Source organism: Chelon labrosus, assembly GCF_963514085.1.
Source record: "Chelon labrosus genome assembly, chromosome: 13".
In the NCBI taxonomy this organism is placed as follows: Eukaryota; Metazoa; Chordata; class Actinopteri; order Mugiliformes; family Mugilidae; genus Chelon; species Chelon labrosus.
In genome coordinates, this window is record NC_140346.1 from 18,703,867 (window position 1) to 18,717,372 (window position 13,506).

The 13,506-nt window shown below is 43.1% G+C and overlaps 1 protein-coding gene across 1 annotated transcript; it reads right to left on the bottom strand.

Annotated features, from left to right (window-relative positions):
* Positions 1–428: 428 nt before the first annotated feature.
* Positions 429–1,352, bottom strand: c15h3orf80 (chromosome 15 C3orf80 homolog; the record flags this gene model as incomplete). Its single annotated transcript, XM_084558052.1, is given in 5 exon segments — positions 429–1,245; positions 1,248–1,271; positions 1,274–1,298; positions 1,300–1,316; positions 1,319–1,352. Coding segments are annotated over 5 exon segments (768 nt in total). The 3' UTR covers positions 429–577.
* Positions 1,353–13,506: the final 12,154 nt, after the last annotated feature.

Sequence of the window (13,506 nt, forward strand, 5' to 3'; positions counted from 1 at the left end):
CAAAACGTGTTCTCCAAAAAGTATTAAAATTGATAATAATCCCTTCAATTCCTCTTTCAGTCCACATTTCAGATTAGTGATGGGAGAAAAATACATTATTCCTTTTGGATGCAAATTCAAGGAAGAATGCATAAAAGAATAGGAGATTTCTCTCTCTCTCTCTCTCTCTTTCTCTCTCTCTCTTCAGGTCCAGCAGAATATTTAGCAATAAGGACAAGAAAGGACGAGAATGTGTTTCACGGTGCCACTTAAATTGAGGTGCTGAAGTAAAACTTAATGCGATTGTACCGGAGCCAAATTAGCTGTTCCCAACACAAAGCACGTCAATTCCAGCCCCCTTCGCTTACTTTATAATCTCTTTTACTTGTCCCAAGCGGTCATTTGCATACAAAAGGCGGGTAATCCTCCATAATCTTAGAAACACGTACATTTTCTCAGCCTTCTCCTTTATTATTATTATTATTTTACATTCAGGATTATAATTGCACTTGAGTTTGTGTCTCTGCAAGGTGATTACCCTGATAATAGTAAAATAAGAATACTACAATGTTTCTGGTGTCCTGGTCTCTGTGGTCCGTCAAACAGAGTTCCGAGATGTCCTTGGGCTTTGCTGCGGTCTTGACACCTCCAGGACATCCCGTCTCTGCTCTCCGGATCTCGGTCCTGTTGCTCTCCCTCTGCCCTGACCGCCCCTCTCGTTCTCAGACAACAAGTTATCATCAGACCGGTCCCTGTGCATCTCTTGCATGCTCTCCTCATACGTGGGCAAATATTTAACCTCGTCGTAGGCTGGCAGGTTCGGAGAGGCGAAGTCCCCGATGCTATATTCGGGGTACCGGTCCAGCAGGGTATCCTGGGACGCTGATGCGTGCCCGTGAAAGAGGGAGGGCTCGTCGCTGCGGTCGTCGTGCGGGTGCCGGCGGGGCCGCGGGCAGATGATCCGCTGGATGAAGTAGCCCATGGCAAAGAGCAGCAGCAAGATCAGGATGCCCGACAGCTTCCGCGTAAACCAGCCCACGTTGTCGAAGAATATGTGGATGGGGAGCTTGCAGCAGCGCACCGTGGAGGTGGCACTGCCGTTCCCGGAGACGGTGGGCGGACAGCACTGCTGCCCGTTGCCGCACTGGACCCCCGAGCAGCTCTGGAGGGCTTGACAAGCCGAGATCAGGCATGCCGACAAGAAGGTGCCAGTGCACGCCGCCCTGCCGCCGCCCGGCAGACGGGGCATCATTTCTGGATCTCCCTGGCTCCAAAGTGGCCCGATGCACGCGTTGCGTCTCCCGATGCTGTGACGTTAAAAGTCCGTTCAGGTGTTACAGGGCTGCATCTCTTTCCAGCTGTGCTCCAATCATGTGCTGTCACAGCCTCTGCGGCGCGGAGCGGGACAGCAGGTGCCCCCCTGTCGAGGATGACCTGTCTGCTGGAGTAGAGACGATTGGAGTGGAGCAACGTCAGTGTCTGGAGGGAGCAGTGATGAGAATCATGAATAATCTTACATCATTAGACGTGAAGACATTTTTATTAGGTCCATGGCGTGTCCTTATACCAGTGAAACGGTCCCCAGCATTTGACATTGTCATATTCAACCAGAAGATACTTGTGGGCTCACTCTTTCAGTATCAAAAATACACTCTCACAGAGCATAATACATGCCACATTGTGATTTCTATTGTTGCACTACTAGGTAAGAGTCAATAAAAAATCATGCAAATGTAGGAGGAGGGGTGTAACTACAGGAGGGGGAGTAGAAATCCATGCTCAATGCTCAGTAATTGCTCAAACTAAACTAATCTCCATTCTGTAATGGTGGTGGGGGTACTGAGATAAGTCCCTCATGGAAAACCGCAATACAGAAATAATCACAAATAAATTGTCTGAAAATATCTGGTGTAAAATGTAAAATTCAGTCAGGCATCAAAAGTAATAGTACTCACTATATAGTATACACTTCCTGGACAAAAAAAAAAAGTCGTCACCTGGATTTAGCTAAGCAAAAAGGTACAAGCCTCCCATTGGATAATTACTGCATGGGTGATTATCTTTCAGCTTTCAACAAGTTATTTAACCCCAAGTGATGCAATGACTAGCTTCTCGTTTCTTAAACAACCATGTTGAAAGACAAATCCTGTGGTCTTGGAAAAGATGTTAGTCTGTTTGAGAGAGGTCAAAATCACTGACATGCATCAAGCAGAGAAAACATCTAAGGAGATTGTAGAAACTACTAAAATTGGGTTAAGAACTGTCCAACGCAAACTGGAAGGATAGTGGGGACCCATTGTCTTTGAAGAACAAGTGTGGTCGGAAAAAATTCTGAGTGATAGTGATCGGCGATCACTTAAACGTTTGGTCAAATCAAATCAAAGCAAAAACAACAGTAGAACTCAGGGCTATGTTTAATAGTGAAATTAAGGTTATTTCCACACGTACAATGTGAAGGGAACTCAAGGGATTGGGACTGAACAGCTGTGTAGCCTTAAGAAAACCACTAATCAGTGAGGCTAACCAGGAAAAAAGGCTTCAATTTGCTAGGGAGCATAAAGATTGGACTCTGGCGCAATGGAAGAAGGTCATGTGGTCTGATGAGTCCAGATTTACCCTGTTCCAGAGCGACGGCAGCATCAGGGTAAGAAGAGAGGCAGATGAAGTGATGCACCCATGATGCCTGGTGTCTACTGTATAAGCCTGTGGGGGCAGTGCTATGATCTGGAGTTGCTGCAGTTGCTCAGGTCTAGGTTCAGCAACATTATGTGTCCAAAGAATGAGGTCAGCTGACTACCTGAATATACTGAATGACCAGGTTATTCCATCAATGGATTTTTTCTTCTCTGATGGCACGGGCATATATTCCAAGATGGCAATGCCAGGATTCATGGGGCTCGAATTGTGAAAGAGTGGTTCAGGGAGCATGAGACACATGGATTAACCACCACAGAGTCCAGGCCTTAACCCCACTGAGAATCTTTGGGATGTGCTGGAGAAGGCTTTGTGCAGTGGTCAGACTCTGCCATCATCAATACAAGATGTTGGTGAAAAATGAATGCAACACTGGATGGAAATAAACCTTGTGACATTGCAGAAGGTTATTGAAACCATGCCACAGCTGTAATCAAAGCTAAAGGCGCTCCAATGAAATATTAGAGTGTGTTTGTTTTTTTTGGTGGCGACTTTTTTTTGGCCAGGCAGTGTATTTTATTAAATGGTCACTGAGTGTTTAAAAAATTTTTAGATTGTAATTTTAGATGAATTAATGTATCGGCAATTGACATTTTAATGTTGCAGTTGACTGAAGTTAAGCCGACCGTGTCTCATTTTGTCTGTCTGTAAAGCAGCCTCAGTAAAAGCCGCCCAAAATGCAGTGAAGTACATCTTAAAAAAAAAAAGTCTAAAATAGTGCGAAAAATGAAAAGACAGGATTAAAGTGCGAGTTTCTGCAACCTCCGTCCAAGTCCCCAGATCCCACTTCATGATCCATTGCCCCCAAAAGGCTGAACCAGGCTTTAACCCTCACTGAATCCAGAATGGATAAAGTGCCAGATATAACCAGTAATGGTTGATGGCCCTGATATAAGGCGCCAACAGATCTACTCCGCTCATAAAAAATTAATAGTTCTTGCATTGTGGGTTGTAATTGGCCCCCATTAGAAGAGTGTCTAGGTTCACATTAGTTCAGCATCACCCTGGAGAACCATGTGTCTGCTGCATTGAATAACAGAACCATAAAACTCCAGGTTAAACGAAAGCCGCCTCACACAAGATGTTAATTCACACTGAAGAAGCCCCTTTGGATTGCATCAAAGAATGACCGATGGCTCGCTACGCTTCTCTACAAGTACCGGACATAAACTGATTAATGAAACTCGTCTGCATAAATTAGTGTGTTGCAGTGAATTAGTGACTTTATGGATCATGTTCTTGGGTTAACCAATGTTTAAAAGGCTTTTTTTTTTCTTATAGGATCTAAGATGAGTATTTCCTCTTTTCTGCAGTGAACAGGATTTTTGACATTAAGGCAGAACAGAGAAGAATACAGCCTTTAACTGTATTTAAACAAAGAAGATCGCAGTGATAAGATGCAGCCTTTTCAGTCTTCTTAGTGTAAATTGTTCAAATCCTTTTGAATTGCAGGAACATTTCACCCGGCCCTGTCGTCATGTTACTGTTTGCCGCTAATAGCCGGTCTGTATTCCTTTCTTTCCTAAACAAGGCCTAATGCACAGTACAACAAATCCAATTACCGGAGCATTATGACGTGAAATTCAGTAGAAGGGTAGGATCATGCAACCTAATTTATGCAGCATCGCATTTCTTTCTGTAATCTGTCTCGATTAGGGAAATGTGATCGTAAGGCAACCTTCTAACCAAATAAACAATCAATAGCCTCTGAGCCGTGGCTCTTAGAGTTAAGAAACCCTATTCAGTCCATTGTTTTGAGGGCTTTCCCAGCAATTCTGCTACTCAGTGGGTTCTTATTGACAAGTACAGGGAACAGCTGCTATTTTTGCTCACGGCTTTCTCACTCTACAGTGAAAAAGGTGCCACATGCACAGTATAGAGGAAACAAATAGTCTTTTTAGCCACTCAAATAAATCAAAGTGCTAAGATAAGATCATTGTTCCAGTTTTAGATTCTTTTAACGATCACACATTTTATGACATGACAATCTGTCGCATACAATTCAACCCCTTCCCTTCCCTCTCTTGCTTATCTTCAGTCTCTCATCATTTCTCCTCCTAAAGTCTGTTTCTAACCAATCACATCCTGCCACTTTTTCCCCCTCTTTCCTCTAAGTCCACCACAAAGTGATGCTCTTGTCTGAGTGAGATTGATTGAATAAATTCTTGCTTTATCTCTCTTATCAGCTCATTCTTGTTCTCTGCCCATTTAGAAGCCGCTTTACGCAAACGCATCAAACTAATTGTAGACCAACTGCATCCCAAAGGAAAGTGTTTCGTTTTTTTTCATCTTCCAGTATCTGTGGTATGTTTACAGCGAGCGTTTTCTGCCATGAGACTTGAGTACTGTTTGTGAAGCGAGGGAGCGAGTTTTGAGACGAGACCAAAGTTTATTCACAACAAATCCGTTAACGCCGGCAACACAAAGGCTACTGTGCTCCCGTTGCGTTAACTTACACAATAATTTGAAGTTTCAGCCTCCTGTATGTCCAACAATTTAAGTGATAACACACTGACTGTACTATAACACTGTAATAAATGTGCTATGCTGCATGCTTCCATTAATCTGGCACAAAGGTCTCTTGTGTTGTGCTCAATAATTCAGCCTTATGGGGTCCATTAGCCCCGCGTAATGATGAATGGCGGCGTTCATTTTCACTTGTCAGAGATGTTGATGCACAGGCCTCCCAACAGTCAATGTCACGGTTATCACGTTTGCATTAATTATGAAACAAAGAAAGCCTTGTCAGGACTCTGGCTTTGTTAATGGACCCACTGATGGCTCTGGCTTTCGCTTTGTTGGCTCCAGAGCAGAAGTCATAACCTCAAGGTTCCTGCACTGAGACCACCTTCAGCCTCTGTAGCTTCTTCACTCGCCCTATTTAAGGAAACAGCGCGATTTGTGTGTGATATGATATACAGGCTCACATCATATAAAGGAGCCCATTCTGTGTAAGAATAGCTGCATCTGAGCTTTAAGACAGAGGAGGACTGATACGTAGGTTTTGTGGTTATTTAATGTGTGAGTGTGTAAATGCTGTATCTGTGCAGGATATGTGTGTGTGGGTGGTGTCATCAGCGTCTGTGTATTCCCATCAGCTTGAACTCTAATAAAAAGCAGGGCCTGCAGTCAGTGTAGCTTGTGTGAATCCAGAAAGTCCCACACCGCAGCTATTTCACACCCACATACTTCCCCTAATCTTATCGCTGTGCTGGCTCGGAGGTCTTAAAGTGTACGGACTGTGTGTGTGAGTGTGTGTGTGTGTGTGTTGCGAGGATGGGGCAACTGTATTTATGTTTTAGTTTGTTTGTGTGGGCGTCTTTGTAAGGCTTCAAACATTTTTTCGGTTTTAGCATCACCGGATGAAATGCGGTAGCGAGGGACGTGACAAATGGAAGCGAAGGAGGAGTGACGTGGCGCAGGTCACTGGGCATTTTCATTTTCGGGGGATTCTGAACAAGCATGTGGATGTGGTAACTTCTACCAAATACAGCGCATTTGAGAGAAAGTGCTCGCCTGTTACCTTAATGTGGCTTGTTCTCCCGGCTTTGTGTAGCTTTTGGCGCAGGGATGAATCAGAATCCAGACTTCCTTTGAGGAGAAAGACTCAAAAACTGCTCTAAGAGGCCAAAAACATCCTCAACAGAAGTGAGAGGGGTAAAATCCCTTCTCTGTCTCCCGGGAATCACTCTCGGTGCTCTTAATAAATCAGATGCTTGGGAGGTTTGTGCTGAGCCGGACTTTTTGACTTTATGGTGAATAACTGCATAAGGTTGCCCTCACGGTGATCTTCGGGCTGTAATAGACCGCTCTCATTTAGACGGGTTTGATGGGTAATGGCAGTAAGTGATTTGACTCAGCAATGTTGCTTTTTGTTGAAACTTGCACCACATCTTTCCAGGAACGTTTTATGAAGAATACTGTAAATCAGCCGCAGTATCTTGACCTTGTGGAAAGACATCACTAGACACTACTATCTGTTAATTGCATGTTATTTAAGACAACATTTTACTTTTTATTGCATTCAATTTTGTGTTATTATTTAGCTTAGAGAGTAGAAGTTTGGCATCAGACTAAAAGGGCCTTGATGTAATTAGCCTGTCGCCTCTCTCAAAATTTAAATGCGTTTCCCACATATATATTGTAAGACAGACAGATTTAATGGAGAGAGCTCTCATCAGAGGGAGGTGACTGTGGAGTATTAAGGGGCTGACACACCGCTTTTCCACGTCCGCTAAAAGCCCCAAAAAACGAGGACAGTCTAATTTTCCCCTATAAGATAACCCGACTACCACCCAGCTGCTGGTGACTCACACACGTACGCATGTGCACGCACCAGACACCTGGAGGTTAAATATAGGATAAAGTTTTCCCATTCCCATGTGTTGTGAGCAGGGGCGGAGGGCAGGGGATTTTTGACCCCCCTGCCTCCGCACTACTGTGCTGAGTCACACTCAAAGTCCCCTTTGTGGGGGCGGGGTGTCTCTGTCTCAGAAGGTGACTATAACATGGCTCCATCCATCTCGCCAAAACGGCCATATTGCGACCCGGGACCCGCCCTTCTGCGGCCCTCTGAAAACAGTGTTCCCTGAGGGAACACTGAAAATAAGCCGTTAGCAATATGGAGAGAAAGCGGGATGATGAAGAGAGGCAGTAACGCAACACACATTACATAAAAAAAAAAAAAAACACACACACAGGCTAAGAATGACATGGTTTATGTAATACATTAAAGAGGGCTAGTCAACTCAAAAAAATCGCAACCAAGTTCCCTAGAGACGGGGCAGACAGTAACCTCTCTTTTTTCCCCTCTTGTTGCCTAAATCATAGCCTCCATTCCTCCGTTGCTTCCCACCATCCTGTTTCATGGATGTCCAGAGACAGGAAATCTGTTAATGTGTGAAAATGCACAATAATATAAGCCATCCCCCCCAAAGAAAGCGTCTCAAGACCTTCTCAGTAAGACTGTGTAGGTGTCAAACACTAACAGTATCGAGGACAGATGTGCCTCGTGCAATACAAAACTTTGTCAGTGTCTTTAACACAAAGAATCCCTATCAAGAAGTATGCTCAAAGGGCCTTTGCTTTAAACTGTTGTCAAGAGGTGGGCAAAATTTTGGATGTGTATATTTAACTCAAAAAGTTTGCTGTAACCTAAAGCACGCTGGAACAAGAAGATATACAGTTGCATTCAGACTGAATAGTTTGATAGCATAAAAACTATTTAGCAAGCTTAATCTTTCTTTTTCTTTTTAATTTTTTAAACGTAAACGTTGGAAAACGTCATAATTTAAACAGTCAATCTTTTTCAGTGGCATGCAAAGAATGGTCAGATGGTCCACCACTTTGGTCCAGAGTGAAGCACTCTGTTTGGACAACTACAGATGGATTACTATGAATTTTCCTTGACTGTCATGGTCCCCAGATTACAAATCCTTACTCACCCAAGAGCCCATATAGGCCTACCACCCCTCTTGTGGTATCTATGAGCTTAGCTGGCAGGCTAGCTTCGCTGGAACTTATGAGTTTGTGGTTCTGAGATGGGACGATGTGTACATGAAATGCTTGGTGTTGTGGTGAAATGTGTGATGACACTGCCGCTAGTTAAAGTCTAGAAGCCTCCGTGGCTAATCATTTAGCAAGCTAACGACTGGTTATCTTCATTCACTTCCACTAATCCAAAAAACATCAGCACACTCATCACAACTTGTGGATACGGACCTTTCCAAAAATGTCCACTTGCAAAGTCATGAATGCCACAAGAGGGTGATGTTTATTCTGTATAGAGCTCTATTTGAAGGTACCACAAGTTCATGAGCTGTGATGACCTTGCTTGCGTTTTCAGAAAGAGCGGAGGCCATGGCGGTTACTTTTTGGTGAATATATGGAAATTTTGCCATATAGAGTTTTTCTTTGTCATTTTAGAAAATGTCAATATTCCCAAAGAGCTAACTAGCCTTAGCATTTCCGGCTAGTTAGCTAGTTAGTAAATAGACTTGGTGGCCTCTAGACGTCGACAGCTTCCTAGCAGCAATGTTCTCACAAATTACAGCCAGTGATACCACTTGAACACCAAACATTTTGTGGACATGTTACCATGTTGTAATTAGCAAACATTGCTGGCACAACAAATTAGGACGACTGTAAAAATCACAAGTGATGCTTGTTGTGCTAAAACACGTTAGCTAGTTCAAAACAAAACGCTGACCAAGTACAACTTCACATCATCTATGGCTTGAAAGAGTCTTGTTCTTTCTTCACACTTTCACCTTTTTTCCTCATTCACCATCTGTAATAACTGAATAGAGAGACCTTACATTTCTACAGTTTTTGACATTAATTCCCCTCATCACCAGTTGCAAAAAAAAGGGACACTGCAGTATATCGAGCAGTTTTTCAGACACCAGAGTTAACTCCTGACTGCAACTGTAAGTTCAGATGTCATCATCTGAATTATAACACACTGGAAATAGGGAACAAAGAAGTGTAGAGACTGTGTGGGGGTGAGATTAAAATACCCCGGGGGACTCATAAAACATCTCTACCCAAGGGGAACAAAAAAAAAAAGAAAAAAAGATGACGACAGCTTGCTGAAGTTACTACTGAAAAACAACAAAAAGTATAAAAATAAAGATAGAGAACTAATAAATGGAGACCTTGGCTCGTTAAAGTGAAATCAAAGTGAGATTGAATATGTTGTGGTGAGTGAACTCACAAGTTTAGTCATTAGCTTTTGTTCCAAGTCCAGGAGCAGTCCGCTATTAAACAAAGGTGTGAATCATTTTCCCCTTGTTAATCCAAAAGCCATGTATCTGGATATATATACACACATTTTTTTATGCTTTCTCATGAATTTTATAGAACTGCCAACTCTTAGGCCCATGCATTATACATTACACTCTTGCAGAGGATTGAACGGGGTCTCAAATCGCTCATGGTTGAACGATCTTCAGAGCCTCTTTCCCGTTTTCTGTATGCAAAGGTGTTGCGCTTTGTACCTGTTCACCTCTCTCCAGCGTCTTTATGCAGGGCTGCGGCAGGCTTTTGTTACTGCGGATCTTTCCAGTGATAACTCAGCCCTGATGGCGAAATGGCCCACTGAAATTGAAAGGATGTGGCGCTCCTCATCTCCAGCGTAAGGGGACACCTTTTGTGTGTTTGTGTGTGTGAATACATGTATGTTATAAAGGGAAGGTCTGAGACACCGAGGTATGGGTTTCCATCCTCCCTCATGTAGTATCTTTATGCTCTGTGTGGATGTGTGTTATTTTGAGTCTGTGCGATGGATAATGAGTCCGCACAATGAGAGGCTCGTATTAACCCTCTAGGGCGTGTGACATCATCGTTTCCAAACAGGTTGGTCGATCTATAAAAAAAAAAAAAAAAAAAAAAGGCCCTGTCATAATACGTACACACACAATGAAACACTGTTTTAACTGAGCCACAGAGGAGGGGGAAACTAAGACGTTTCCCAATACCTGTTTTTAAAAATATATCTCGGGTTCAGCTTTTTATGATTACAACACAACAGAGATATATATATATATATCTTTAAGCCGCTTGAGTTGAGTTCAAGTAAAGACTTTGAGACTTGACCTGCAAGTCAAAAAAAAAAAAGAATCAAGTTTTTCCAGTTTATCGATGCCTGGTATGCAAATTACAACAGCACAACAGCCAAAATCCCAACAAATGCTTTTTTTATATATTTATTGGAAACAGTGCAATGAATATCCAGTGGCACACAGTGAATCAAAGCTTTTCTATGTAAGTGAAACACACAGTAGCTCAGTATTTTTAGCCGTCAGTGACAGAGCTCTATTGATATATGTGCTGCTCTGTCAATCCACCACTTTCAGGCTGAAATATCTCAACAACTGTTTAATGAATTCGGATGACATTTCGTAGAAATGTTACGAATCCCCGGCAGACGAATCCCGCCGACTTTGGAGGAATGTGCCCAAGTATTGCACCTAAACTGGATGTGCTGCTTATTCAGACGTTGCACGTTTACAAGCCTGTATCTCTAAATCTGGAGACTTTGAATTGCATATTTTTCTTCTAAATGGAAGGATTAAGTACACCTTTATGGGTTAGGGACACTCTCCTGTTTAAATCCTCTTGGATTAGCTGGAAAATGGATTGTCACAAAGATAGCCGTTCTTCTGAGCCCGTGAAAAGGTGACATTTTAGAGGTACGTGCTTCCCGCGGGCCAGGCGATGCTACAGTGATCTTATCAACGTCTTATCGTTAAACCACCCAAAAGTACCTAAAGTAGTTAAAATCAGCTTCACATTAAACATCTACGGCAGTTAAGTGCAACAAACTATTTAATGCAGCAGTTTTATTGATCCAAAAACATACTTTATCTAGTATTTTTGTCTGTAAAATGTGTACTTTTACTTTTGATATTCTAAGAACAGTTTGCTGATTTGATCAAAACTAAATATTTACTTTCAAATGCAGGGCTTTTACCGTTAGTGGAGTATTTTTTTTCTTCTTTTACTAAATGATCTGAATATTTTATCATGACTATATCATGACTTCACTTTGTTTCCATTCCAGCATCTCCCACGGACTGGCCTTGACATTTGGTGGTTCCCACTTTATGTGTCATACTAATTTTGACTTCATTTGAGCTCCACCACAACGTTCAGGTTTCGGGTCGAGTCATTCCCCACGGCCACTGAATGGATTGCCGTTCACGTTCAAGTTCCTCTCGGGGTGAATTGTGAAAATGCCGGTGATCCCTCACATTTGAACGCATTCATCGGGTCAAATACTTAGATTTATAGCCAAATACCTGCGAAAGTAAGGACAACATGTGCAATGAGCAAACATTATAGGGCTAGCGCAGTATGGGTTAGCTGCACAGAGCCACTAGCATGACAGTAGACACTCCATCTTGTTAGACATTCATTTATCTGAGGTCCAGCTGAGGCAGAAGGGCCCATATCAAGTCACAAGTCCCCATTTTTGCACCACGCGTCCAAAATAGAGTCTGCGGTTGAAATCTGAAGTCTCCGCTTCTCATAATTTCACATTTTAAACGACTTGAATGGCTCTCCTCTTCTTCTCAGTTTTCTCTTGTGTCATCCCATGTTTTCTCTCATTCTCCTGACCTTCCCTGTCCCCCACCCCCCATCTCTCTTCCACTGCTCATGCTTTATCTCCTCTGATTTCCTGAGGTGCTGGGGATATCGTCTCGCCACTGAGTCTGACGTTGCGCTGTCTCTTCTTGCACCGAGGAGCTGATCTCTCCCTTTAGACTCTGAGACTTGGATAATGTCCCTTTTAGTCTGCCGCATCCCTCTGTCTCTCTTTCCCCTCTGCTGCCTGCAAACTACATATCCATTCGTCAAGCCGGACAAGAGGATGGAGGGACGAGGGAGGGAAACGATCACCCGGATGGAGATCAATAGTGGAGCCCTTGATCCTTTACTCATTCCTCCCACTGGACATCTCAGACACTCACAGACAGCTCTTCATCCCTGTTCTGTTGTCTCTGTTGGACAGCGAGCTTATGCGCCATTAATGGACATTGACCTTTCCTTTTTTTCTTTTTTTGATTCCTTAAACATTTCACTCTCTGATTAATCCTCACATCAGTTTCATGAATCAAGTTTGAATGTGCATTGTGACTCAAGGATAATTCAAGCGGAGATGTTTTTTTTTTTTTTTTTCTGCTGTCTTGGACTAGTTTTGTTGTCTGATGGGACATCTGGTGGTGCCTTCCTGTAATGCAGCCTGGTGCGTTCTGATGTGTATTTCTTTTTCCCGCTCAAAGTGACCTAGTTGCACTATGGGAGTGCTGGCTGCTTCTGTCAGTGTGGGAGAAAATGTTTGACTATCAAGAACCGTTCAGGACAGGAAGTTACTCAGACAATAAACCTCTAAATGTAATAATGAATGTGGCTATACTCCAAATGAGCTCTTAGCACGTCTCAAATGTTTGCTGGTTTCACTTTAACCTCTGTAATTATTTGAAAATAAAAGAGGTTATTCAGTTTTGTATAATCTCCAACAGCAATCATCAGGAAATGTAAATAACATTGAGCATCTTGTGACAATGCAATGTTCTTCTGGGAAACTTTTGGACCTGGCATTTGTGTGGATATTACTTAGACATTTTCCACCCACCTAGATCAGACCAGGCACCCCCACCTCATAGCAATGACACTCCTTGATGGCAGCAGCCAACCCCAGCAGGATGCAGCCTGACACAGACACACACACAAAAACCGTTTAGGAACAACTCAAAAAAACATGTGAACAGCACAAGGTGTTGACCTGGCCTCCAAATTCACTAGATCCCAAACTGATCAAGCATCTGTGGGATGATCCACAGAGGCCCCTCCCCTCAACCCATAGGACCCAACGGCCCCCACTAACAACATCCTGTTACCACACCACAGGACACTCTCAGAAGGCCTATGTCCATTCTCTGATGAGTCACAAATGTTTTGGAAGCACAAGGGAGACCTACACAATATTAGGGAAAGATTCCATGAAACAATGCTGACATAGGTTCTTGTTGTTGGTCTCAACAACAAAAAACTGCCAAATCTGGCCTTTCTGTGTGGAGTTTGCTTGTTCTCCCTGTGTGGGGTACGCCGGCTTCCTCCCACTGTCTAAAGACATGCTTGTTAGGTTCACTGGTGATTCTAAACTGGCCGTAGGTGTGAGTGTGAACTGTTGTCTGTCGCTGTGTTAGCCCTGCGATAGACTGCCCCCGTAGAGAATTACAGTCATAAAGAAAATTCATTACACATAAATGTTGCAGTTTTTTTTATTTGCTGCATGTTGAAATGACTTGACATGGCCAGAGGGTGGAG